Source organism: Rhineura floridana, chromosome 4 (assembly GCF_030035675.1).
Source record: "Rhineura floridana isolate rRhiFlo1 chromosome 4, rRhiFlo1.hap2, whole genome shotgun sequence".
NCBI lineage: Eukaryota > Metazoa > Chordata > Lepidosauria > Squamata > Rhineuridae > Rhineura > Rhineura floridana.
The window spans coordinates 10,030,345-10,056,389 of NC_084483.1; the positions used below are offsets into that span (position 1 = coordinate 10,030,345).

The window sequence follows — 26,045 nt, forward strand, 5'->3', positions numbered from 1 at the left end:
CTAGAATAAGATTATGCGGTTCTGGATAATAAGTGTTAAAATAAATCATAAAGTAAATAGAAACAGAAGAGCCAAGGAGAGGTGGAAAATGAGCTTGAATTTAAAAAAAATTAAGTAACAGATACGACATACTGGGAGCAGATTATTCCATCAATCTGTACAGATGAAACTCGAGGGGGGAGAGCACCGGGAGGTATTTCCTTGCTAAAACAGTACCTGTAGTGAAGGAAAAGTGTCTTATGAATAAATCACTGTGATACGTAAGAGGTACAGCCAAAATTCCTCATGTTTCCCTTATGTCCTACATCTCATTTCTGTTGATTCAAGTTATGTTAGTCACATTTTATTTCCTATTGCATTCCAGATTATACAGTAGTTTTTTCGACATCCATCTGTCGCTTACAGTCCTGAAATGTTTATTGCATTGCAATATTAAGCTTGTGTGGTAGTTGGCACTACTAGCTACATTATAATAATAATAATGAACTTTATTTCTTCCCTGCCCTTTTTCCAATAGGACTCAGAGCAGTTTACAGCTAAAAGATAACACACCATTAAAACATAGAAATGTATACAATTAAAAATAGAATTAAACTATGAGAAAAATTAAAAACTATAAAACGTACGTTTAAGAACAGCAGATAATTTAAAATAATAAGATCATAATGTAGTCATCCATCCTATGACACTTAATCCTGGCCATTCTCTATCCCAAATGCCCGTTGAAATAAAACAGTCTTTACTTGTCACCAGAAAGACGGCAAGGAGGGAGCTAATCGCACCTCACTCGGAAGGGAGTTCCATAGCCTAGGGGCGGCCACCGAAAAGGCCCTATCTCGTGTCCCCGTGCGAAGGTGTGGGGAGCACAAGAAGGGCCTCACCTGAAGATCTCAAATCCCAGGCAGATTCATGTAGGGAGATACGATCTGCCAAATAGCCTGGACCTGAGCCGTATAGGGCTTTGTATATCAAAACCAGCACTTTGAATTGTGACCGGAAACAAATTGGCTGCAAGTGGAGCTGTTGTAACAGGGGAGTTGTATGGTCCCTGTAACCAGCCCCGGTTAGCACTCTGGCTGCAGCTCTTTGTACCAATTTAAGTTTCCGAACAGTCTTCAAAGGCAGCCCCACGTAGAGCGCATTACAGTAGTCTAAGCGGGATGTAACCAAGGCATGCATCACCCTAGTCAGATCAGGCAGGTCCAGGAACGGGCGCAGCTGGTGCACTAGTTTTAATTGGGCAAATTTTCTCCTGGACACAGCAGTAATCTGGGCCTCCAAATTCAAAGCTGAGTCCAGTAGTACACCTAAACTGCAAACCTGAGGCTTCAGGGGGAGTGCGACCTCATCCAGCACTGGTTGAATCCCGATTCCCTGACATTAAAAGGCTTGTTTTCTTCCTGCTTTCATTTTTTCACATGTCAAATTGTAAGGCTTTGGTGGAGAAGGACAACAACTGGGAATGTCCATTATACCTCACTGCAAGTCCAAAGTTGCATACTTGTTAAACGAATTCCTTCTCTTTTCTGGCACTAGAAATTTACACAAAATCTTCAAGAAACACTTCTCGAAAGGAAGAGAAACTCTCTTTCCATGGTTGCTATCATTATCCTTTGACAACGTCACCAATCAACCCTGTTTATCAGGAATAAAACCTTGATTCTTACCCTGTCCTCTTCTTTCATCTCCTATGTGTAGTCTGTTGGATCATACCGCTTCTCTGTTGCAATGTTACAAAAATATAGCCTTCCCTTAATGTCCGCTGGTCCATGCTCTGGCCATTTCTCATCCTTACTGCAGGTCTTCTGTTGACTCACCTTGATCCACTCAAGTCCATCCAGTACTCTGCTGCCTAAATCATTCACCTTTCCCCATTGCTTTTTTGGTTGTGGTTGTGGTTGTGGTTGTTGTTAGTGTAACAACCTTCCTTGAATCCCCACATAGAGTTCTTTCTCAAAACTAACCTTTTCCAGGATGGCTTTGGAACAACCAGTACCCTGCTGTAACTAGCCCAAAGTATGTGTAATTTCAATCACATAGTCTTCCCTGTTTACGTTTGCATCCATTCTTACTCCCCCATCCCCTGCTCCTGCCCCCCCCATCTCTATTATTCTCCTGGGTATATTTTAGGAACATAGGAAGATACCTTATACTGAATCAGACTGTTAGCCAGTCTAGCTCAGTATTATCCACACTGACTTGCAGCACTAAGGCCATAAGAGAAGCTGTGATAGGGAGTATTGTCTCTTATTTTGTATTTTGAAATAGCCTCGCAAAGTCTTGATGCCCCAGTTTGGTGTGTGTGTGTGCAAATGGCTAGTTTAGATTTTAAGAAAAGGAGGACCAAAGGGGAGGAAGCCTCAGAGTCGTTCTCTTCTTTCTTCAGTGGTGCCTTCCTAAAAAATTTAACACATCCTCCCCCATGACTACAGAGGTGTGACCCAGAAGCGCTTTTTGGTCTTTAGCCATTCTGACCAAGAGGAAAAAGCAGAACATCTTGCACTGTAATGTTAAGGTGAACAAATCCGCAGCTGAAATCCTGTCAAGGCAAGATGATTCCCTTCCTAATACAGTGAGTGTGCAATAGTCGTTAAGTACCATCATTCTTTTCATGTAAGGGCTCCTGTTTATTTCTGCCCGGCCTCCAAGAGGTCTTCTGGATCTTTAAAAGTTGTGCAGGGGGAAGGGAGAATTCCACCTTGTGGTTTTTCTCCTTACAGTGTAGCAAGAACACCTGCACTCGGCTGACTTTCTCTTCTCCTAAAGATACAGGATCAGTCTCAGGCCATGGACCTGGCAACCCTCGTGCACACATATATGCTCATAAGATATGAACTAGAGCTTACAATTTCAGATCTCACCGGCAGGTGGCAACTTTCAAGGCAAAATGAATGTGGATGCTATTGAATGGTTCTCAGGGGATTCAAGTCCATTTAAAACCTTGCACTATATTGTTTAAATAACTTGCCCTGCAGTTGTCTCTTTTAGAAGCCAGATTGCAGCATAATTGAAAGGACTCTGAAGTATCTTTGAGTCTAATGAGTTTATTTCTCTCCCTAGCAACCCCAAAGTACAAATTGCCGCAATTGAGGGGGGTGCTTTACAAAAACTGCTGGTTATCCTGGCTACAGATCAGTCTCTAGCTGTGAAGAAAAAGGTAAGGGGGCAGCAATGTGCATTTGACTATCTTTCAGGAACAGCACGTGTAATTGTATTTTGTACTAGAAGGCTTATAGAACTCTGTAAGCGTATGTAGACTTAAGGCTAGTTCATGTTTATAGCTCTGCACACAGATCACAAGTCACCCCTGAAATTAAGAATGGTTGCATCCCTTCAGCAGACAGCTAAGTTTACCTCCTTAGGTTGCAGTCTTCTCCTGCAGTATCCATTTCTAGTCATTTCCATAGTGGATAATCTATTTAATGTGTCAGGGCTGGCTATTTGAAGTGCTTTTGTACAGGTATAGTATTACACCATATAGAAAAGCATTGCTGTCTATTCTGGTGGTTCCCAGACTGTAGTAGATAAAGGACAAAGGGTGGGGGAGAGAAGTAATGTTGGGTTTTTGTGGAATCTGAGTATGCCCCCATCCACTATTTCTCCATTCTAAATCTTTCTCTCCCAAAGCTAATGTTATTTTATCTTAAAAGACTTCATTGAAGCTCTGTTACGTGCCTTAAGCTGTGAGCACACTAGTTGCCTACAGCAAAGAGTTTCCATTGGCCACACCTGGAGGAGGAATGGGTTGATCTGCCGATTAGTTGTGAAATCTCTTTGAAGCTGATTTTTTAAAAAAAAAAATGCACTTGAGCTACTCCCACCAGGTTTTACTATAAAAGGGGTGGGGTTTGACTATCATCATGTGCCTCCGTTTTCAGAAGAGGGAGGTGGAGAACCAGCAGAACAGTCAGTGTGGCTGTATCCTTAGTTTGTAACTGACTGGATTCGTTTTACTGAGGCACGATAAGCACTTTTTCAGATCCCACATGGAGAAAAATGCACTTGGACCTAGGGCTGCTACACATGTGATGTAGAAGTAGTGATCGAGGATGGATGGGTCTAGTGCTTCTTGAATAAAATTTTAAGCAGCGACTGTATAGATTGGTTGCCAATAGTCTTATAAAAATCATCTTGTGATGGCATCATAACGCTGGGGCCTTTTAGAAGGGAAATGGAGCTGGCCTGGCATTGTCTCTTCTAGAGGGCTGCATGGCAGATCGCTCTGTATGTCAAGAAGGAAACTAACTTATCCCACTGACAGACCTGGATATCTGAGACTAATAAACACAGAAGTAGACATTCAGGGAATGCGGCAATTGCTTCATGCAGTTCAGTAATCTGCCTCCAGCAGTGACCAATATCTGACGTTTTCATGAGGGGCAAAGCCTGATAATTCCCCCCAGCTAAATGTTCAGAACTGATGGTTTTTCATCGCCTCTTCGGTGATCAATTTACTCCCTCAGGCGTGAGATCCAGTTACCCTTATCTTCTCAAGCAGAATTACAGTTGTTGCTGGCCTCAGATGTGTTCCCATAAACCCCCAAGCCTCAGTATTTAATTCAGTGATCCTTTTGCAAGGGCAAAGTAAATCAGTAGCTCCTTTTATTCATTCACGGTGCATTGGGCATTAGTGTAATCAGGGCTGTGGTGTCAACAAATTTTAGAAGGGTGCCTTGGAATATAAGAACATAAGAAGAGCCTGCTGGATCAGGCCAGTGGCCCATCTAGTCCAGCATCCTGTTCTCACAGTGGCCAACCAGGTGCCTGGGGAAAGCCCGCAAGCAGGACCCGAGTGCAAGAACACTCTCCCCTCCTGAGGCTTCCGGCTTTTAGCTGTATTTAAACCCCCAAGTTTATCTGGATGTGAATGAAACAGAAAAAGGAACAAGAGACTGATTGATATGTTCATGTAACAGTAAAATGCTTCCTGAGGGAGAATCCCTTACTAGATGCAAACCCTTACATAAAGCTGCACTTGCAGAAAATATTTACGGCAAGTTCCTGAAAGCTACACAGAGTATATTGTTAATCTTACAAAGTGTTCTGGCTGTGTCCTAGAGGAAGGGGTGGCAGACTGAAGAACTTGCTTTCTTCAATCCAGCAAATATATATTATATATACTATATATATATAACACAGTGGGGAGGAGAGCCTGGCTGGGAGTCCAGAGTCTGTGAGTTCAAATCCCCACTCATGTCTCCTGGGTGTAAAAGACCAGCTAAAGATCACCCCCTCAGTGAGTGGCTCAGGGGTTACATGCCCTGCTACCTGTGTAGCCGTGGGCAAGCTGCATAGACCCAAGGAGCCCAGTTGCCCCCCAGCTGGCAGTTGCGGACAAGGAAGGGGCTGGCTTGTGCAGCTGTGGCAAGCTGAGCAGGCCCTAGCCAGCTAGGGAGGACTAGCTGCAGAGGGAGGCAATGGTAAACCCCCTCTGAACACCGCTTAACATGAAAACCCTATTCATAGTGTAGTCATAAGTCGGGATTGACTTGAACGCAGTCCATTTCCATTCTCCATATATATAGAATGTTCATCTCTGCCTTAATTGCTTAGTAGTGTCCACGGCGGATGGATGTATCTGGACCTCTTTTTTTTTTTTAACTGCACTTCCATGAATGGCCCTAGCTGGCTTCTTATGCAAATTGCTTTGGGCATATTCACCGCATGCTTACTGCTGGCTAGTTTACCAAGCGGCAAGTACTTGCTCTATAGTCTCCTAAAGCAACTATATAGAATGGTTCATTAATAAGCAGTAGCTAACATTCTGCCCACCCACTTTGCAGCAAGCTTCCCTTGAAGACAGGCTATTGTAAAGGATCGACTCTGATCCTTATGGTGATCTGAGGAGGCATGAACCCCAAGGGCTTCTGGTCAAGGCTATAACTTATCCTTGTGTTAAGCTCCTTCATGTGTCCTCACCCTGCAGTGAGTAAAACTAGTAAAACAGCTCATGTGGGGTATTTCTGTGCTGATGCTTAGAACAGCACTTGGTATAGGCAAGAAGTTCATCTGTGGCTGTGCCTCCCCCCCCCCCCAATACATGTGTGCACATGTATAATGGCTGAAGAAATGAGGAAAGGATGGTTGATGTGTGATTTTGTGCAGAAACAGCTTTTAAAGTTGTAAAGGGGGAAAGATCATCAGTAAAATCAGCAAAAGTGGACAAGACATGTCTGGGAAGGAGGACGTTGCAAGATACCTAGTTGGGGCAAAATTTGTGGGTCTTCACTGAAGTATCTGTTCTCAAGCAAAACCAAATAGCATAAAAGAAAAGGGAGTACTAGTCAGTGTCTAGCCTAGGATGAGATGCTCTTTTTGTCAGGAAGCAGTTTAGGTCAGCAACTATCTAGGCAGATCTGAATCCTCCCCTGTAATATTCCTTTCTAGCCCTTCTTTGAATAAAAGGAAGGTTGGATCAGCAGTAGCTGGAATGTACTTCGCATTTGACAAGAAGAGCAATGCTTATACCCATCAAAATTCTGGTGTAGCGAGAACATGGTTGAGATTTATTTTCCATCCATTTGCGATGCAATGGGAGTTGAAACATCACAGCAGGGCTTTGCCGTAGTCTAGAGAAAGAAGAAATGGAAGCATGAACTAAATTGTGGAGAGAAAGTAATAGAGAAACAAACTGAACTTGAGGGGGAAAATGCTCTCAAATGATTTCTGCCTCAAAAGAGCACAGGAAAGATGCCACACCTTCATTGCTGGGGATAACCCAGTAATTCTGGTTTTCTGGAACCCCAGTCAGTGGGCTCCATCGCCATCTTTTATGATAGTAACAGAAGAGGCGAAGCAGTTCCGCAGTATGTGATTTCCATCAAAAACATCACCCTGACATTGTGTCTTAGTAAAATTTTGTCCAGAGGGTCTTGCAGGATCTCTCCTAAGTAGGAATGTGCTGGAATTCTGCCACATTTGTATTTGGTACCAAATTTTCCAGTATACTCTACCACTGCAGATCAGATTTCTATGCAGCAATTTTCCGTGACTATTTTTGAAAATGTTTTTTTTTTAAATCTGCCTCTAAAATATTTATATTAACAATGATAATTTTATAAATATTTCATTTATACATATTTCTTTTCAAAATATTGATAGATTTCATTTATACATATTTCTGCACAAAATATTGATATTAATATCAATATTTTTTGTGAAGGAAAAGAAACAGATCAGTAAAAGCAACAGCTAGAGGACAAAGAACAAATTTGACACCGGCCTGTTGGGTTGATGGAAAACGTTTGAATCGGCACCGGCCAACAGCTCCCATCCCTCCTAAGGCACATAGCTAATTGGTTGCTAATTAAAACACGGGGGAAAGTTCTCTGTCTGAGGCAGCATGTGTGCCCCCACAGCCTCATGTTATGCAGCCCACAGCACCTCCTAAAGGGACCCTGTTCTTCCATCCTCTTAGAGACCCTTCCTCCTTTTCTGCTGGCCTTTAATTGTGTTTTTTTTCCCCCTCTTCCTATGAAACTTCAGAAAAAATGGAGGGCAACAGCTTTTTAATTTTTTATTATTTGTCTTTTGAAAGTGTGTTTTTTCATGAGAGGGAGAAAGAAAACATAGTGTTGGTGATGCAGAAGGGACAGTGTAAGGAACGAAAATCCACCACCTACTCGGTCTCCATCGGGTTCGATAAAATTCTGCCAAATCTTTTGAAATGCAGCGTTCCTCCCCTCTTAGCACAGGGCAGGCTGGGGCTGATGGGACTTGTAGTCAAAAACATTTGGAGGACCTCAGGTTGGTTAAAGTTAAGCTACACAGACACACTGTGTGCTGGAAATTCAGCTGCCACATAAAGTGCAAAGCCCCACCCCTCAATCCCCCCAGAATAGTATATTTAGAAATTAGAAACCTCCATTATGAGACAGGATTTTTATTTTCTTGCTTGGGATTCATGCTTCAGCTTTTGTGTGCTGTGCGACAAGAAGCCCCTGGCTCAGAAGGGAAGACTAAACTGTAGCAGGCATTGCATCCTTTAGACTCTGACTCTGGGAATCCCTCAGAATAAAACCCTGGTGAAAATTTAGACAAAAAGCCTTATTAGATGCAGGTTCAGTATCGCAGCGTGGGCCAGAGAAGTTATGCAGCAAGGCACTGATGGACCGAGAAGATCATAAAGTCAAAATGGTGTTTGTGTATGTTTGCTTCCAGGCCCTCTTTGCTTTGTCGTCAATGCTGCGACACTTTCCCTATGCCCAGCAGCAGTTCCTCAAACTTGGAGGCCTTCAAGTACTTAGGAATCTTTTTACAGAGAAAGGAATGGAGACATTACACATCCGCACTGTGACGCTTCTCTATGACTTAGTAGTTGAAAAGGTAAGTGGGGCTGTTATGCTGCACAGATTAGCCTGAGGGCATGGAAACGGGTCAGATGTCACTGGAGTAAGAAATTCATCCAAACTCTCCTTTTAGTGGGAGGCTCTTGGGGGTGACAGTGGGGAAGAGAGAACTGTATTCTTATCATTAATGGGACAGGGCAGGGGAAATGGAATGATGGAGCCTAAGAAGTGTGACATATTTCCAAGGACAGCCTGCTAGTAGTACAGTGATCACACCATTCTAATTTCTGGAAAAGCTCATGAGAAGCACGCATGCCAAAGTCAAAGGTGAAGAACTTATGGAGCCCTTTCAACTAATGTGATCTCATTTATCTGTTTATTAAATTGTTTGGATCCCACCTTTTGAGTGCTAAAAGGGTTGCCTTTTTGTTGTAATCCATCATGACACACATTAGTCATTTTCAAAAGTTGATTTCATCTGGATAAATCAGAAAGCAAAGCAGTGCACATCGATATTAGACAGTTTGTACAAGTGTAAGTATCTAAGGGGCGCTCAAGGTAGCTATCCTGACCCAGCTCTCTACAACCATAGGCATGAGAGCAAGACTAGCCACCCATCTGTTTGGGAGCATTAGGTGATAGGACACCATCACCCACCTTCTCTCCCACCCAGTGTGGCTTTGCCAGTTTCAGGCAGGTGAAGTGGAATGGTGCTGTAGTGGTGGTTGTTATGTGCCTTCAAGTTGATTATGACTTATGGCGACCCTATGAATCATCGACATCCAATAGCATCTGTCGTGAACTACCTTCTTCAGATCTTGTAAGTTCAGGTCTCTGGCTGCCTTTCTGGAATCAATCCATCTCTTGTTTGGTCTTCCTCTTTTTCTACTCCCTTCTGTTTTTCTCAGCATTATTGTCTTTTCTAGTGAATCATGTCTTATTATTTGTCCAAAGTATGATAACCTCAGATTCATCATTTTAGCTTCTAGTGATAGTTCTGGTTTAATTTGTTCTAACACGCAATTATTTGTCTTTACCACAGTCCATGGTATGCGCAAAGCTCTCCTCCAGCACCACATTTCAAATGATTTTTCTTGTATCCACTTTTTTTGCTGTCCAACTTTCACATCCATACATAGAGATTGGGAATACCATGGTCTGAATGATCCTGACTTTAGTGTTCAGTGATACATCTTTGCATTTGAGGACCTTTTCTAGTTCTCTCATAGCTGCCCTCCCCAGTCCTAGCCTTCTTCTGATTTCTTGACTATTGTCTCCATTTTGGTTAATGATCCTGCCAAGGTATTGATAATCCTTGACAAGTTCAATGTCCTCATTGTCAACTTTAAAGTTACATAAATCTTCTGTTGTCATTACTTTAGTCGTCTTGATGTTCCGCTGTAATCCTGCTTTTGTGTTGTCCTCTTTAACTTTCAACATGATTCATTTCAAATCATTACTAGTTTCTGCTAAGAGTATCGTATCATCTGCATATCTTAAATTATTGATATTTCTTGATATTTTCACACCTCCTTAATCTTGGTCCAATCCTGCTTTCCGTATGATATGTTCTGCGTATAAATTAAACAAGTAGGGTGATAAAATACACCCCTGTCTCACACCCTTTCTGATTGGGAACTAATCGGTTTCTCCATATTCTGTCCGTACAGTAGCCTCTTGTGCAGAGTATAGGTTGCGCATCAGGACAATCAGATACTGTGGCACCCCCAATTCTTTTAAAGCATTCCATAGTTTTTCATGATCTACACAATCAAAGGCTTTGCTGTAATCTATAAAGCACAGGGTGATTTCCTTCTGAAATTCCTTGGTCCTTTCTATTATCCAGTGTATGTTTGCGATATGATCTCTGGTGCCTCTTCCCTTTCTAAATCCAGCTTGGACATCTGGCATTTCTCGCTCTATATATGGTAAGAGCCTTTGTTGTAGAATCTTGAGCATTAGTTTACTTGCATAGGATATTAAGGCAATGGTTTGATAATTACTGCATTCCCTGGGATCCCTTTCTTTGGAATTGGGATGTATATTGAACGTTTCCAGTCTGTGGGCCATTGTTTTCTTTTCTATATTTGTTGACAAATTTTGGCAAACTTTGGACAGATTCAGTGTCAGTAGCTTGTAGCAACTCTGTTGGTATGCCATCTGTTCCTGGTGATTTGTTTCTTCCAAGTATTTTAAGAGCAGCTTTCACCTCACATTCTAGAATTTCTGGTTCTTCAACATATGGTTCCTCCATGAATGAATCTGTCATCCTGACATCTCTTTTATAGAGTTCTTCAGTGTATTGCTTCCATCTTCCTTTTATTTCAACTCGGTCAGTCAGTGTGTTCCCCTATTGATTATTCAACATTCCTACCCTTGGTTTAAATTTCCCTTTCATTTCTCTAATCTTTTGGAATAGGGCTCTTGTTCTACCCTTTTTGTTGTCCTCTTCTATTTCTATACAGTAACTATTGTAATAGTTCTCTGTGTCCCTACGTACTAGTCACTGTATTGTTGCATTTAGGGTTTTAACCTTGTTTCTATCTCCTTTTGCTTTTGCTTTCCTTCTCTCTTTAACCATTTGAAGAGTTTCTTCAGTCATCCATTGAGGTCTTTCTCTTTTTTTAACTAGAGGTATTGTCTTTTTGCATTCTTCCCTGATAATGTCTCTGACTTCAGTCCATAGTTCTGGTTCTCTGTCAACTAAGTTTAAAACCTCAAATCTGTTCCTTATTTGATCTTTATATTCTTCTGGGATGTTATTTAAATTGTATTTTGGCATTATGATTGCTTTGTTCTTCTTTAGGTTTACTCTGATTTTCGATATGACCAGTTCATGATCTGTACCACAGTCTGCTCCTCGTCTTGTTTTCGCAGCAAGTATGGAACTTCTCCATTTTCTGCTACCAATTATAGAATCCATTTGATTCCTATATTGACCATTTGGTAATGTCCACGTGCACAGTCATCTTTGGTTGCTCAAAAAATGTGTTTGCTAGGAACAAATTACTGGCTTCACAGAATTCGATAAGTCTCCTGCTTCATTTATATCTCCTAAGCCCCATTTTTCCACAATTCCTAGTTCTTCTCTGTTCCCTACTTTTGCATTCCAGTCCCCCATGGTTATCATCATATCTTGTTTTGGTGTGTGATCAATTTCCTCCTGTACTTCTGCATAAAATCTCTCCAATTCCTCTTCTTCTTCTGCGTTTGATGTTGGAGCGTAGACTTGGATGATAGTTATGTTGATAGGTTTTCCATTAAATCTCATTGCTATCACTCGCTCAGACCTTGCATTGTAGCTCCTAATTTCTTTTGCTACATCACTTCTATTAAAGCAACCCAATTTCTTCTTAATTTCTCATTTCCTGCATAAAATATTTTGTAGTTGCCTGATTGAAAGTGTCCCATTCCCGTCCATTGTAATTCACTCACGCCAAGCGTTGTAATGTTGATACGTTCCATTTCTTGCTTGACAATTTCTAACTTTCCCTGGTTCATGCTTCTCACATTCCATGTTCCTATTGTGTGCGTCGTACAACTCCGGACTCTCCTTTCGCATCTGTGCGCATCAGCCTCTGGGCTTCCTTTCGGCTTTGACCCAGCTGCATCATTAGTCACAGTGCTACTCGTACTTGTCCTTTGTTCTTCCCCGGTAGCTTACTGAGTGCCTTCTGACCTGGGGGTCTCATCTTCCAGCACTATCTCGTGTTGCACTTTGGATACTCTGTTCATAGGGTTATCGTGGTAAGAGGTATTCAGAGGTGGTTTACTGTTGCCTTCTTCTGGGTTATATGTGCTGTGGTTATCCAGCACAAATCATCGGCAGTTTGTATAGCGCCTACTCCTGAAGGTTATGTTTCCACCCCTGCCCATCCTCTACATTGGCATGATCAGTGCACCTAAACCTGGCAAAGGCAAGGTAGCAGAGAGGAAAAGAACCCACAAAGGTTAAGAGGCAGGGCACTTTCCACTACTGTGGCCCAGGCCATTAAGTACCACATACAGGACACAATGGATCGTGGAACTCGAGGGTTAGCCACAGAGTTGTTACTCTGCATGTTTACATAGTACTTCACGTTTGTATAGTGACAAAAGGGTCTGCAGCAGAATGTTGGATGTATCGTCCCACTTTGCAGGAGAGTGGCTCAGGGCTGTAGATAGCTACTCCCTCCAAGAAGGGTTTTCTGGTTTTCTTTTCCAGCTGACATGGCTACTGAGCATACTCGGTCCTCATCAGGCTGTTTTTTGGGGGGATTGCCCACTTAGGTCATTTTTATTTTATTTTTTAAAAGATGTGTACTTCTGCAACCCTTGGGCTTCCCTTTAGCATTCTGAATATGTCCCTCTTATTTTTCATTGGCCCAATTTTGGCTGCATTTGTGTCAGTACTCAACATTTCAGTTTGGTACTAGAGGAAATGATTTAGAGCAGGGGTAGGGAACTGGATCTGACCAGTGGGCTGGGTCCTTCCTTCTCCCCCCCCCAGGACAACTTGGGGCTACCCACCAGCCAATTACTTGCCATCATTATGATTTTGAGTCACAACTTGAAAGGAGTTTGCCTTTGAAGTCTGTTTCCAAGAGGTTTTGGTAAATACAGACCATTTGCAAAGGGACTTCAAGGTGATGGTAGCATGCCTTTACCTGCCTCACACCTGGCATCACATATAACTTCAGGGTTGAGGCAGGTGGGCATGATTTGGGGAAAATTTGTGGGTTGGAGTTTTTCCATCCCCAATTTAAAGTATTCAAAGTGATTCACATAACATTCCTCACAACAGCCCTGTATGGCAGGCCAGGATCATTAGCTCCATATTGTCAGTGGGGACTGAGGTTGAGAGAAGGTGGCTTGCCACCTAGTTAATTCCTGACAAAGGCAAAACTTAAGCTGGGAACTTTCAGAGTTGTAGCTCGGTATCTTAGCCACTCTGCACCATTTAGATCAGTGTTGCTTGCTCAAGCCTCTGTCTTCCCTCTGGAAAAGACTGTTTGTTTATTTATTTATTTATTTAAAATATTTCTATCCTGCCCTTCTACCCTACAACAGGGCACTCAGGGCAGCTACAATAAAATCGCACGCATATATAATAAAATACACAATAAAAACACAAAACATTGCGGTAAATTAAAATGCATAAAATACTATTAAAATACATAAAATCCATTATGCATGCACATATTAGAAGGTGAGAATAAAAGAACTTCAAAGATAAAAATAAAAGATAAAAAACTTAAAACAGTGTCAGTGTCAAGTTACCTTGCTCTGTATAGATAACTCATTTTTTACCCAGATTTTCTTAAGAGGGAAAACTTTACAAGTGTCATGAATGGCTGCATTTGGCATGCTGTACTGTAGCAAGTTACACATTAGAGGCCATCCCCTGAATGAGTTGTTATTTTTATTGAATACTTTACTTTTTAAACTCAGTAGTGTGATGTTTTCATATATAGGCCTTTTTTTTTAGTGCATGGATTGGGAACTTGCGGCTGTCCAAATGTTGTCAGACTCCAACTCCCATCAGCCTCAGCCAGCCTGGCCAATGGTCAGGGATGATAGGAAATGTAGTTTAAGACCATCTGGAGGACAACAGGATCCCCCCCGACTTAGTGCATGGTTGACAACCATCTGTTCAAAGTGTCATGTAACTGTTTCATTTAATGGAAGGAGATGAAAGCAGGAGGATCAGGTACAGCGGGGTCTGCCCATGTCAACTCCTTACAGGTGAGCCTGGCTGTGGCCTACATCTGGAAAAGCCATTGGCTTGTTTCACAGTTTCGCTGTGCTTTTCTGTGAATAGGACTCGTGATATATCAGGGCAGAGTTGGCAAGTTTTGCAGAGCATCCGAGTGTACCTTTGCCACACCTTGAGTCTCTTGTCATCTGGCTCTGGCAGAATGCCGTCTTCTTCTGCTTGTCCGTTGGGCTATGCACTGAGTTAGTCCATTATCTACTACACTGTTTTCCCACTCGCCAAACAAGGCCACAAAGGACAACGGTAGATGGGTTATTCTCAGAGAATAAGTTACAGTTAAACAACTCCATTAAATGTAGCCCAGGTTTGGGGAGGGGGGGAGAGCACGGTATGTTCCCAGTGTGCATTCCACTATAATTTGGCTGCTTTAACTTTGTTTCTATGGGTTGAGAAGAGCAATCTTCCTTAATGATTATATAATAGTAAGGAGATTCTTGTGATTAAGATCTAATTAATGAAGCACATATATAGCAATTAACGCAGGAGGCTGCCAACTAAAGCAAGGGAATTTTTAAATAAATAAATACATGCAGCTCGCTCGCTCTCTCCCCCCCCCCTTAAGTTCTGTATCTGGCAACCATGCGCTGTAAGCAACCTTTTGCTTCACAAGCAGAGCCAGATGGCTGGCTTGCAGTGCCCATGTGGGAGTTTTGCTGATGGAGCTCATGTTCTTGGCTGTGTCCTCATGAGTATTTCTGTGGAACAAGAAGAGCGATTTCTGTGGTAACCTTGATCTAGCAGGGGGAGCATGATAATTATACAGTGTAATGGTTGTGAGGAGATCCCTGTGGAGGAAAAGTCTGTTTCCTTCCGTTTCCTGACACCTAACCGCTGCCTCTTCCGCAAACCTCATGGAAGCAATAGAATGATGAAACAGATCTGACTGGATTATACCTTCTGGTCTAGATGATTTCAATCCTTAGAGAAACTTGTTCTTTTTGCTTTTCTTTTTTTTTCAAGGGCGTGGGGATAGGCTTCCATACCTCCATGTTTTTTTAAAAGGCCCAAGTGTGTTCTGGGCACTGGGAGTTGGAATGAGGTACTTGAGCAGCCGCCAACAGGCACACCATTGGTCATGCCAAAATGCACATATGTCTATTGCAATAATGTGGGTCACACTTTTGGGAGGTCTGTTTTGGCTTTTCCAGAGAACAGCTTGAAGCACTATGAAAACTTGCAAAAGCAGCTTGATCGGGAACTATGGCAAGACAGTTGGATGCATCTACTCTGTGCCTCACTCATGCATGAGACTTGTTTTTGTTTTTAACAATGGGCAATGACAGCACTACAATACAGCCCCCTGCCATTACAGTGGGATTTATGAGTAGAAATACATAGGTTTGCACTATAGGTGTGGCTATTAACTTTAATGAGTGTACATTTGAAGCATAAATGACAAAGGGGGAAAAATCTACTTTGAACAGGAAATTCTCTTCCCTTTCAGCTTGCTATGGAAATCTGTTTGGCTTGAGAAACTTTACCTTGCTTTCTTCCCATGTTGCATATTGGCTCCAGATGCCTTTATGCAGCAACTAAAATGCTTGGCATGGGAGAGATCTGGGTCAAAGCTAGCCTCTTTTGTTAATGGGGAACAGCTATTCATGCTTTGTTCAAGACCCCTCAGTGTGTAATCTTACACCTGTAACACCTAGCAGAAACTTTATTCAGTCTACAGTCTCCCCTTGGAGTGGAGTCTAAAAGCTGACCTTATGACTACAATGTCCAGCTTAATTTTTGTACTTAATTCACTTTTAATTTTTCCACCAAACCCTCCCTCCTGCTTTGTGTAATACCTTTCCTGATGAAGGGCTCTGGATAATAGGAAATTTTGTCACTATTTCATGACATTTTGGTTGGTTCTAACAAAGGTATTGCTCTACTCTGTGTTTTGGAGTTAAAATGTTTACCTTTCTTTTAAATACTTAGTTTTCGAGATCTTTGGGGAAATTAGACCAGTGAAGCACCTATCTGAATACATTTCTTTTACTCTTCCTGTGGGAGGTGCCTCATTTGTATGTATTTCATAGAGATTATATGATAACACGAGTAGACTTCAGAAGCTATTACTATATGGTGTCTGTCATTAACTGTCTGGAGGGGGCTTTTGGCTGTTGTCTTGCATTAACCTTTAATGTACTTAATACTGAAATAGTTGCAAATCGGGTTTAGCATCTTTTTTCCCTTTCATAGCTCTGACACACCTCTCCCTCTCCCCCCCCAACCAGCCCCAGATGGGTCCCATGTGTTCTCTCCTTTATAGAAGTACCATTTCTGATTCATTCCACAATCCACATTGGGGCAGTACCTTTTATCAGGCCAGCCAATATCTCACAAAATAGCATGCAAGCTTTCAACTTCTCCAGAGCTCTTTATTTTTGTTTCGTCTTCCATGATCTGATTACTTCCCAGTCAACCCAAAGGAGACCATTAAAAACAGGTGCCTAGTCTGTTTCCAAAGTTACGTTATGCTGGTGATTCCAAAACAAACAAAATTCAATTGTCTCATTTGTGGGCAGTTTTTCAGATCTTTGAGCAGGCCTCAAGAAAGAAGAGGGCAAATAATCCCAGTATTTTCCACTGACAATAGGAGATAAAGCAATGGTGTCAGATGACAGCAGGATACATTTTGTTTTCTGTCAGCAGATGGCCCTGCAAACTACAGCCTTAGAAAATTATTCAACATATATAGACACACACCACTCTCTCTCACTGAGCACTGCTCAATTCAGGAAATCCCTTTGCTTAAGTAATTTCTCTGGATATGCACAGCTCTGTGCTGTATGGGGCACTCTCATAAGAAAAGCCAAGGCTGCTGCAGGAATGCCACACAAGTCTTCCTTGATTTTTCAGTGGAATTGCTGAAGCCTTCCCCTTCTCAAAGCTGTCTGCATGAAGATTGCCACTGCCAATTCATTTGGCTGGGAAATTTCCATTCAAGGCAAGATGTTAATTACAAATAAGGCTTCTTTTAGGCTGGGATAGGAAAATGAGTGGCAGGTCCACCATTCGTGTCACAAGAAATCAGTGCTTGATAAATTATGCTTTACCTAACATTGAGCAATCCCCTCCACCCTTCAGACTGCAGAGGTCTGATGTGTGTGTGTGTGTTGGAAGGCACACTCCCATCTGCCCTTCAGCTGATGGGCTGATTGGAGCATGCCTTCAATCCCCTCTGCTCTTCTCCATGAGTGGGGGGTGGGGGACATTTGAAGGCACACTCCCATATCAGGCAGATCAAAGTGCGCCTTCAGGTTTGCTTTGAAATCCTGAAAGTCGGTTTCAAAGGGAAGTATCACCAGACGTCACCACGACACCAGGAGATTGACAGGTGGGTGGCTGTCAGGGATTGGGGAGATGAAGATCTGGCCCTCGGGTCAGAAAAGGTGCCCCACCCCTTATACACAGTCAGTGAAAACCGGGAGTGCTAATCCAAATGGATGTCAGTATAGCTAAACACCTGCATTTTCTCAGTGGGCAACATACAAATGCTGTCAGTGAATATAAACAAATAAAAATATGAGTACAAATAATAGTTTAAAGCTCTTTTATTGCAGCTGTTGCTCAAGGACTCGCCTGATGATAATCAAATCCGTGAGAGAGCTCAGCAGTATAGCCAAGTGAACTTGGTCCCAGCCGTTGTGGAACAGGGCTGGTGCATGATCATTTCTAACCTCCTGAAGATGCCGGAGCATGACACCAGGGAAAAAGTTCTAAAGACTATGCACGTGCTACTAGATTCCTGCAGGGATAGCTACAAAGAAGATCACAGCCTCAACCATACAGTGGGCCTACTTCGCCAAGAATACGAAGAGCTGGCGGCAGAAGAACAAAAGGAGGGGGAAGAAGATGGCTATTTTAAGGAACTCCTTGGCTCTATTAATAGCCTTGCCCAGCAGCTGAAATGAATACTATAGCCTTGATGAGCTGTAAAAATTCACTGGTAAATTTGGAAAGAGTTATGCAGAATAAAACCATTGAACAAACATTTTGGCTTTCTGCAGTCCCTTAGGTGGTAAGTAAGCACCATATGCTGCTCACTACACAGTGAAGACTGCCATCATATTTGCAATTCATGGTATGTTTTATTTCTGGAACTAATAAGTGCCTCTGCTACAGGAGGATTTAGATGTCCCCGCGATAGTTGTCAGGGAAAAGATAGCATCTCTTATTCCCCACTCAGTTAAAAAAAAACTCTTAAAAGGGAAATTGTCGCTTCAGAAAAATTCAGGCAGTATGTAGTGGGCTTGAGCAAGTCTACTAGCTTGTCTTAGTCATGTTGGTAGAAATAGTTTTTGGTTGCTAGTATTGATAGAGGGTGAGTATATCCAGCAGTCTTGCTTATTTGGAATGGCAATTTCCCATGAAAAAGAATTTTACTCAAAATGTATCTCAAGTAAAAAATACTGTATTTTTGCAACTGTTTCAATCTTATTTTCTACATAGTAGCTGCATTGTAAAAATTCTTTTTGGTCAGTCCTACTGACTACTTTTGACCTTGTACAGAACGATGCTGCATCAGAAATAGGCATCTAGCTGAAACCATGTTTGAAACTGTTTTGTGGAAACCATATAGTTCCCTAGACATTCATCAAGGGTTTCTCCAGTGAAAAGATCAATAACAGCAGATGACCTGCTGTCAAAGATACCTCATCCATTACTGAACTTTCCCTGCAATGTGCAGCTGCAGGAGAGAGTTGCATGACTTCTAAGATGTTCTCTCAGTTCATAAGGGCCAGTGGGGAGGCCTGTCCAGAGCACTGCATGAATTGGGTAAACTTGCCCAAACATTCCACAGAATCCTCTGCAACATAAGCCATCTTCAGGCATTAATGCTCTGACATGTGAGGGGCATGCTGAATAGCAACCCCCCCGAGTGATTCTTCATCAGGGAAGTTGATACAGAATGAAAGCCAGTGGGTGAGCATCATTGGTCCCTCCACCCTCTCTGTTCTTAGCCCTTCCCTCTTTCTCAGACTGTTGGAAGCAAGGGAAGCAAAGCTGGAGCATGGAATCCTCTCGTTTTCCATATTCTTGTTTTCCATATTCTTCTAAGCCCAACTCACACCTCCAGAGCATAGTCATCTGGGGGGGGATCATAGACCCCTTACTTTTTGGGGAGCAGGGTCCCAGCAGAGTCCCTATGTACGAGCCAACCACCCTGAAAGGGGAGCGTGTTACCCACAGAGAACAGTGCTCTCACTTGACTAACAACATGCTTCCTTGTCATTTTGTGCTGATTGGAGCCAATCAGTGTGAAAGGAGGCAAGTCAGTCACTGAGAAGACTCTTTTCAGTAGCTAACACACGCCTCCCCTTTCCTGCTGATTGGCTCCTGGGTAAGTGAGAAGTGAGCTTCATGGCAAAGTACCTTGGTCTCCCAAATCCTAATCCCATTCTTGACTGTTTCAGAATCCTTGAAATCAAAACATTTCTGGCAACGTATAGCCCCCAGACAGAGAGAGATTAAATGGTGGTGCAGGGGGGAGAGTCAGTGTACACAGTAGCTTTATTCTATAATTCTGTAATTGCAGAAGAGACTGAATCCAGGGCATGGTGGGATTACCATGAATGGACTGTGCACTTCTGAATTTGCCACGACACCACTGAACACCTCTAATCTGTCTTCATTGCCTTTCCTCCCTCCCTAGCTTCCCTATTCCCTACCACTGACATCTGAGGTGTCTGCTGTTCTTGATTGCTGCTTTGAATAGATATTGATTGTTTCAAGGAAATTTGCCCTCTGTGTTCATTCCCTCTTAGCATGAGCAATTACTATTACAGAGACTGACTGTCCTCTGCTGTCCTATTTGTAGTCAGATATTTGCTCCAAAGAATACAGGAGAAAGAGAAGACAACATAGACCACAGGATATCATTTTGGGGAGAAGTGGGGATTCTCCACCATGAAAGTTGAATGATAGCAGGTGTCTGGGGATATTTTCTCATCCTTCTTGCTTTGGAAAACCTACACAAAAATAAAAAATGACATTTCTTTCCTCCCATTACATTCAGGATGTGGGGTAGACTTTAGAGCTACATAAAAAATGGGGGGGGGATTCTGAAGTAATTGCTCTTAATTCTAATTTAAGAATAAATTAATGTTCCTAATCTGATTTTTTACATTATAAAAGTAACAACAATGAAGGGGGAGAAAGTTTGGCTGTGGGTACATCCTAGGGCGGCAAAGTCAAGCACATTTTGGAATGTGTATTTGCTTTCTTCGATTGAAATCATTGGCATCAGCATCTAACTTTGACTGTGTACTGTGCCAAATTTTATTCCTTTAAAAAGGTGTTGTCTCTTTTTACACAGGCAGGAAAAATTCACAAACCTTTCAAACAAAGGGAGGACATGAAAGTTGGCCACAGGATCAGTCCATGCATTGAGAGTGGGGTTCACCACTTGCTGAGAGAGGGCAATGCATATAGTTGAGCATGAGCACAATAGGCTTGTCAGTGCGTGTGTTAAAAACTGCTGCACAATGAATTGGTTTCCTTTCGCACCACCTGGCACCAGCATGGGCCAGCGGCATGGGCCAGTGGCATGGGCTGGCCACTGTTAGATCCACTGTTGTTCCTCTCACCCACTGTTTTTCCATAGCACCCATGTACAGGATATCCTCCAACCCATGTAGCCTTCTACAATGGTGATTGTAGCACATCATTGCTAGCTTGTGGGCCTTCTTTAATCTCTATCCCTCAGTGTGCAATGGTTTCTTTGTAATGAACCCCTTGCGAATGGAATTGCACCACCTTAGCTGTGGCCTCCCAACACTACAGCCACAAAAGGGACTTTGCACTAGAAGGGCTACATCTGGAACAATGTGTTGTTCAGGGGTGCCTATTTCAACCAAGTTCAGTGCAACAGAGCTGTCCATCATGAATGTGGCTGGTCACATGCCCACTAGATACCCAGTGTAATTGTGTTGTCAGCCTCTTGCCCTGTTTGCTCCCATGACCTGACTTGCTTATCCACGTGGGCAATGTCAGTCCTTTGTTGGCCCAGTAGGCTCCTAACTAGTTTTTTTATCGAATAGTTAGGGCTGATAGGAGTTGTTGCCCAACAATATCTGGAAAGGCAATGGTTTCCCCATCCTTGTTCTGCCATATTGAATTCCGGATGCTCTGCCACTTCTCTGGGTATGATTCCCCCACCCCAGGGTGTGCTTTAGATATGTAGATGTGGCTCAAGAATTACCTTTGGCCATTGATTACTTTGTGGAACTTGCTCAACACTGACATAGGTGGTGGTGAGTTGTTACACCGGTTCTCTCAATAGCTGCCATACCAATTATAGCCACTGGTAGACGAGCCATGGGGAACGTTGTGGCCAGTATATTTATTATTCCTTGGCAACAGTGGGCATATCAGCTGTTAATAGAGATCTAGCTTGCTGGCATGTTAGATGTGTAATGAGCTAGAATACCTCTCTGTGTCCTACCATCAAAATCTGACAGGCCTTTAGCTAGTTTGCTAGCTTGACACAGTCACTATAGTGGTTAATATGTCAAAGCCTGGGGAAACCCGAGTTCGAATCACCACTTGACATGAAGCCAAACCTATATGGTTGTTGTGAGGATAAAATGTGAGCGGGAGACCATATATGCAGGTTCTTAGAAGAACAGGGAAATGAAAACAGTTTAGAATAAAACCCATTCATAGGATTAACCAGACAGCCTTATCTTCCATGCCAATGCACCATAGAACAAGATAGTATTGCTGGCATCACAGACAGCCCCACAGGGCATTGATATCAGTCTTAGTATCTTTATATGAACAAATGCATCTAAAATCCAAGCATCTCTGATTTAACTGGGCTATGGATTGAAGTACCCATCAGCATTTGTAAAAGTACTCATTCTGGAAGTAAGTTAACAACTCAGCCATAATACCAGGACCAGTGGCAGAGGAGGTATCACGAGAAAACTGTCTTGATTTACTGCATTTTAAAGTCCACTGTTGATGCCCCTCTTTGACTAATTAGGAAGTCAGCACAAACCATACCGTAAAATAAGGATTGTTTGTGCACTTTTGCTTAAACAGTGCAGTGGTGGTGAGCTCTAGGTGACCTTTTGGAGTACATACTGTAGTTCTCTGGAAGGTGAGATCCATGAGTCTCACTTTAAACATCGCATTGAGGGGGATTGAGAAACACAGTTATCTTAAATTTCTGCAAGCTGTACATTTCAAGTGGCACATGCATTGGCTCTCAGGACTGCTTCATGCACTGGGGGAAATAAGAATTTTTTTTAGCCTGCAATCCAATGCATGCTTCCATTGCTTGAACGTGGTAAGCACGCACAGGATTGCAAACGTAGCATTCGGTCTTGAAAAGGTTGTATGGCTTATGCTAGGCTGGTAATGAGGGCAGCCAAGTCAAAGTCCAGACTGCCAGTACCAAAATAAATTTATGCTCATTGGAGGTGAAATAGACAGCCTCTTTCTAAAAGTGAATGGATAGCACTTGGCTTTTTATCGATTGGGTTATTTTAAGGCTAATAGCTAATAGCCCTTCCTTTCTAGCCTTGGAAATATTTGTTACTTTTTGCAGATTCTACAGATTTGGTTCTTGCTATTAAGTAGCAGAAGTAATTATACACATTGATTTTCTTTGTGGTGGCATTTTGGTTGTTTATCTTTACTGGGGGGGAGGGGGTGAAGGGATTTTACAGGAACCATTCCCTAGAGAACAGCATGTGATTATTAGAAGCAGTAAAACACTACAGCTTCAGAATATGTCAGAGTTTTGGCAGAACACACAGGGTGGCACTTAAAAGAAAAAACGGCACTCAGTTGTTTTAAACAGTTTCTGCCTACTGGAGCGTGTGGAGAACCTGTGGTCCTCCAGATGTTGTTGGACTTCAACTCCCATCAGACCCAGCCAGCATGGCAAACAGTGATGATGGGAGTACAGGCACAGATTCCTGATCCCGTCAGCAAAGCTTCCTCTTCCAGAGCAAGATGAGGGAAGGAGCTCGCCTCCTTATGTATTGTACTCTTCTGATTGACTTGTCTGGCTGTTTAAAACAAAGTGCCAGCATATTGCAGCATTAGTTAAATTGGGGAAGTTCTGACTGCAACTGGGTTTGAAAGATGAGGAACATTTAAAGAGCTAAAGATGGCGACAATTGCAGTGTTATGCTTGGATGTTGGGAAACAATTCACATAACTGGCCACTTAGAACTTCTAGGTTTAAAAATATTGTTTGAATCCCTGTTTTGCACTGGTCTAGAAGAGCATGGGCTTGTGATGTTATGGGGTGTGAGTGACCCTGTTACATAGTTGCCTACATGCTTAATAGATAATCCAGCATTCTCTGCCATTAGTTGAAGAGTATCACTACTGTTGGTACGGCTCAAGGTTGTGGTCAGTTCTCTACACTACTCGTAAATATGCAGCTACAAAGCAGGAGCCATTTTATTGAAGCCATATATGCTCCCAATATTTACGGAGCCATGTCCTCCTGACAATCGCTGTGGTGGTAGCAGAAGGGACAGAGACTGCAGCTCTTCTGTTTCAGCTTCCATTTGCATCTTTTCCTCGCAGTTCAACGTATATGCTGTTAAAAAGCTGTGTGATGACAGTTTCTATGTCTGACAGTTAAATAGTGATGCTTGTGAAAAATTAAGGAAGTGGGACTATGCTATAATAATAATAATAAAATTTTATTTGTTAGTCGCCTATCTGGCCGAATTAACGGCCACTCTAGGTGACGTAGGGAAGAGGGATATTCCCTAATGTGTTTTTCTAGCACAGATCACAGATTTAGAGCCTGTCACATGTTTTACATTATTGTCAAGCACACAGAAGCCAGAATCTCTATGGGTTGTGCCAGATTTGCACTATATATCTAAAGGCTGAACACTGGGGCAAAAAAAAGAAAAAAGAGGATTCTGCAGAATGAAATTAACTACTGAAATTTATAATAATGAGTACAACTGTGCCTAAATTGTGTGAATTTTGGATAACATATAGTATTTAGAAGGCGTCTACTGAGGCATTGTGTCTGATGCTGCTAGACTTCATCCTTGGACTTGAAGAGGATTGGCCTTCTAAAGAAGGTGAGGGTCTTCTCCTTCCACCCCACCCCAGGGCAAAAGGCTCCATGGGTAGTTTAGAAGATGGCAACCCTACCCTCAGAGAACAGCTTTGGGAGACTGAGATGAATGAAGACATTAGCTCTATGAACATGTGTAAGCAAAGCAGCTCAAGAAAAAGCGGAGAGGGACCTGACCATCTTCAGCTTTCACGGGCAGAGGCTGGATTTATGTTATCCACTGCTGTAGCTACCCCAAAGTAGAGCACAGACATGACAGGTGTACCATGATGACAGGAGGTGTCTTTACAATAGCAAATCACTCATAGAAAAGCTGTAAGAGATAAGGAATAACAAGACATAATTAGAACTGTTTGTGCAATAACAATTTTGTTATACCGGTAATATCACAATAAGAGGTAAATATAGTGCACACGTTATTCTTTATATGTACATGGTATGCATGTAAAATAAATACATATTTAATGTGATAGGAATACAAACTTCTCACTGCCTGTGTACGTGGTGGAAAACACATTTCTGCTCAGATCATGTATGACCAATTTTTTAAAGGAAAATAACAAGCTTCGGTTGGACTCTTTTGAATGAGTTACCTAAACCAGAAGTGTCATGATTAAGCTTTGAATGTAATTTTTAGCCGCTTGTATTTTATTTTGTTATGTCTCTTAGAGCCATTCCTTTTTGGTATAAAGTGACTAACACATGTAACAAAGAATAACAGCAAGGGATCATAAACCTGACTTAGTAGGTTTCACTGTCTCTTTGAGAAGGATATTTATATGCTGCTGCTGTTCAAGGGAAAGGGTTCAACTGCAAAAGCACAACAGGGTGCTCTGGTTTCATGTAATCGTTTGTTCCTTGTTAAGAAAATGCTGGACCCAGGAGGACTTAGAGTAAAATATTACAGGAAATAAAAGTGGGCTAAGAGCCAGCTTAACTCTCTTTCTCTGCTGGAAGCATGCGAAGTGTATCCTCATGAACAAGGGCTGGAGGCTTCAGAGAAGACCGTGGCAATACAACGGTGTTGCCCATTCAGATCTTTTCATCTTATAAAAGGTGAGGAAGAAGGGACTGGGACATTATTCTATGTCAGTGGTTCTCAAACTTTTTTGGTTCGTGGCGCACTGGAAAAGATATAAAAATTTTCTGGTGCACTTTGTGTACAAAATTAAAAATATATTAATATATTTTAAACTATGAATAAAAATAACTATACAAATGGGTTTCTTCTCATTTTTAAAATATACTTTCATAATATTTGCGGCACACCTAGTCACCTCTTGCGGCGCACCAGTGTGCCATGGCGCACCGTTTGAGAACCACTGTTCTGTGTCATGGAATTGGGTAAAGCAGAAGGGAAACGCCTGCAGGGACCTTTCTTCTTCTGTCCGCGCACATATCTGTGATTGAAGAGATACAATGTATAAAGAATGGTCAAGCCCAATGCTGGGAAGTTTAGTTGCAGAGCCCCTCTGCAGAGCCATTCCTGGGATATGTCTTGGCAGTGCAGCTTTAGGAAAAACGCAGCTTGATTAAGCAGGAGTGAACTGAGGCACCCTTTGCCCCTTGGCTGCCTGCTACCAATGTTCCCAATGAGCGCGCACACACAGGCTCCGGACCTCTGTTAACTGAGTTATGATGGGATGGGGGTGGAATCTGATGACAGGCTGCAAACATACAGTCTGCTCGCCTAAATGAATAATGTGTGTCTTTTTTTTTTTTTTTACTACAGTGGGATCTGCAAGGGGACTATAAACAGACATTGTTTTATATGTAGCTGGTGATGCTTCAGCTGTGTATCATGCAAGAGACATTACTCATCACAGATGATTATACGCCTAAGTACAGTGGGCTTTGTACTAGCTGCAGCAGCACCATCATATGACTGAAGATTCAGAACCAACTCATGTTCTGTCCTGAATCTCACACACAGTGTCATCCTGTTTTG

General features: G+C 42.3%; 1 protein-coding gene across 18 annotated transcripts in view; it reads left to right on the forward strand.

Moving 5' to 3' along the window:
* SIL1 (SIL1 nucleotide exchange factor) overlaps positions 1 to 18,028 on the forward strand; it is a 69,673-nt gene extending 51,645 nt beyond the window's left edge. For all 18 annotated transcript variants that reach the window (XM_061622439.1, XM_061622458.1, XM_061622455.1 and 15 more), the window contains 3 exons: positions 3,061 to 3,157; positions 8,161 to 8,325; positions 17,598 to 18,028. In XM_061622439.1, coding sequence (XP_061478423.1) covers positions 3,061 to 3,157; positions 8,161 to 8,325; positions 17,598 to 17,948 — 613 coding nt within the window. In that variant the 3' untranslated portion in view covers positions 17,949 to 18,028. The remainder of the gene's footprint in view (positions 1 to 3,060; positions 3,158 to 8,160; positions 8,326 to 17,597) is intronic.
* The last annotated feature ends 8,017 nt before the right edge of the window (positions 18,029 to 26,045 follow it).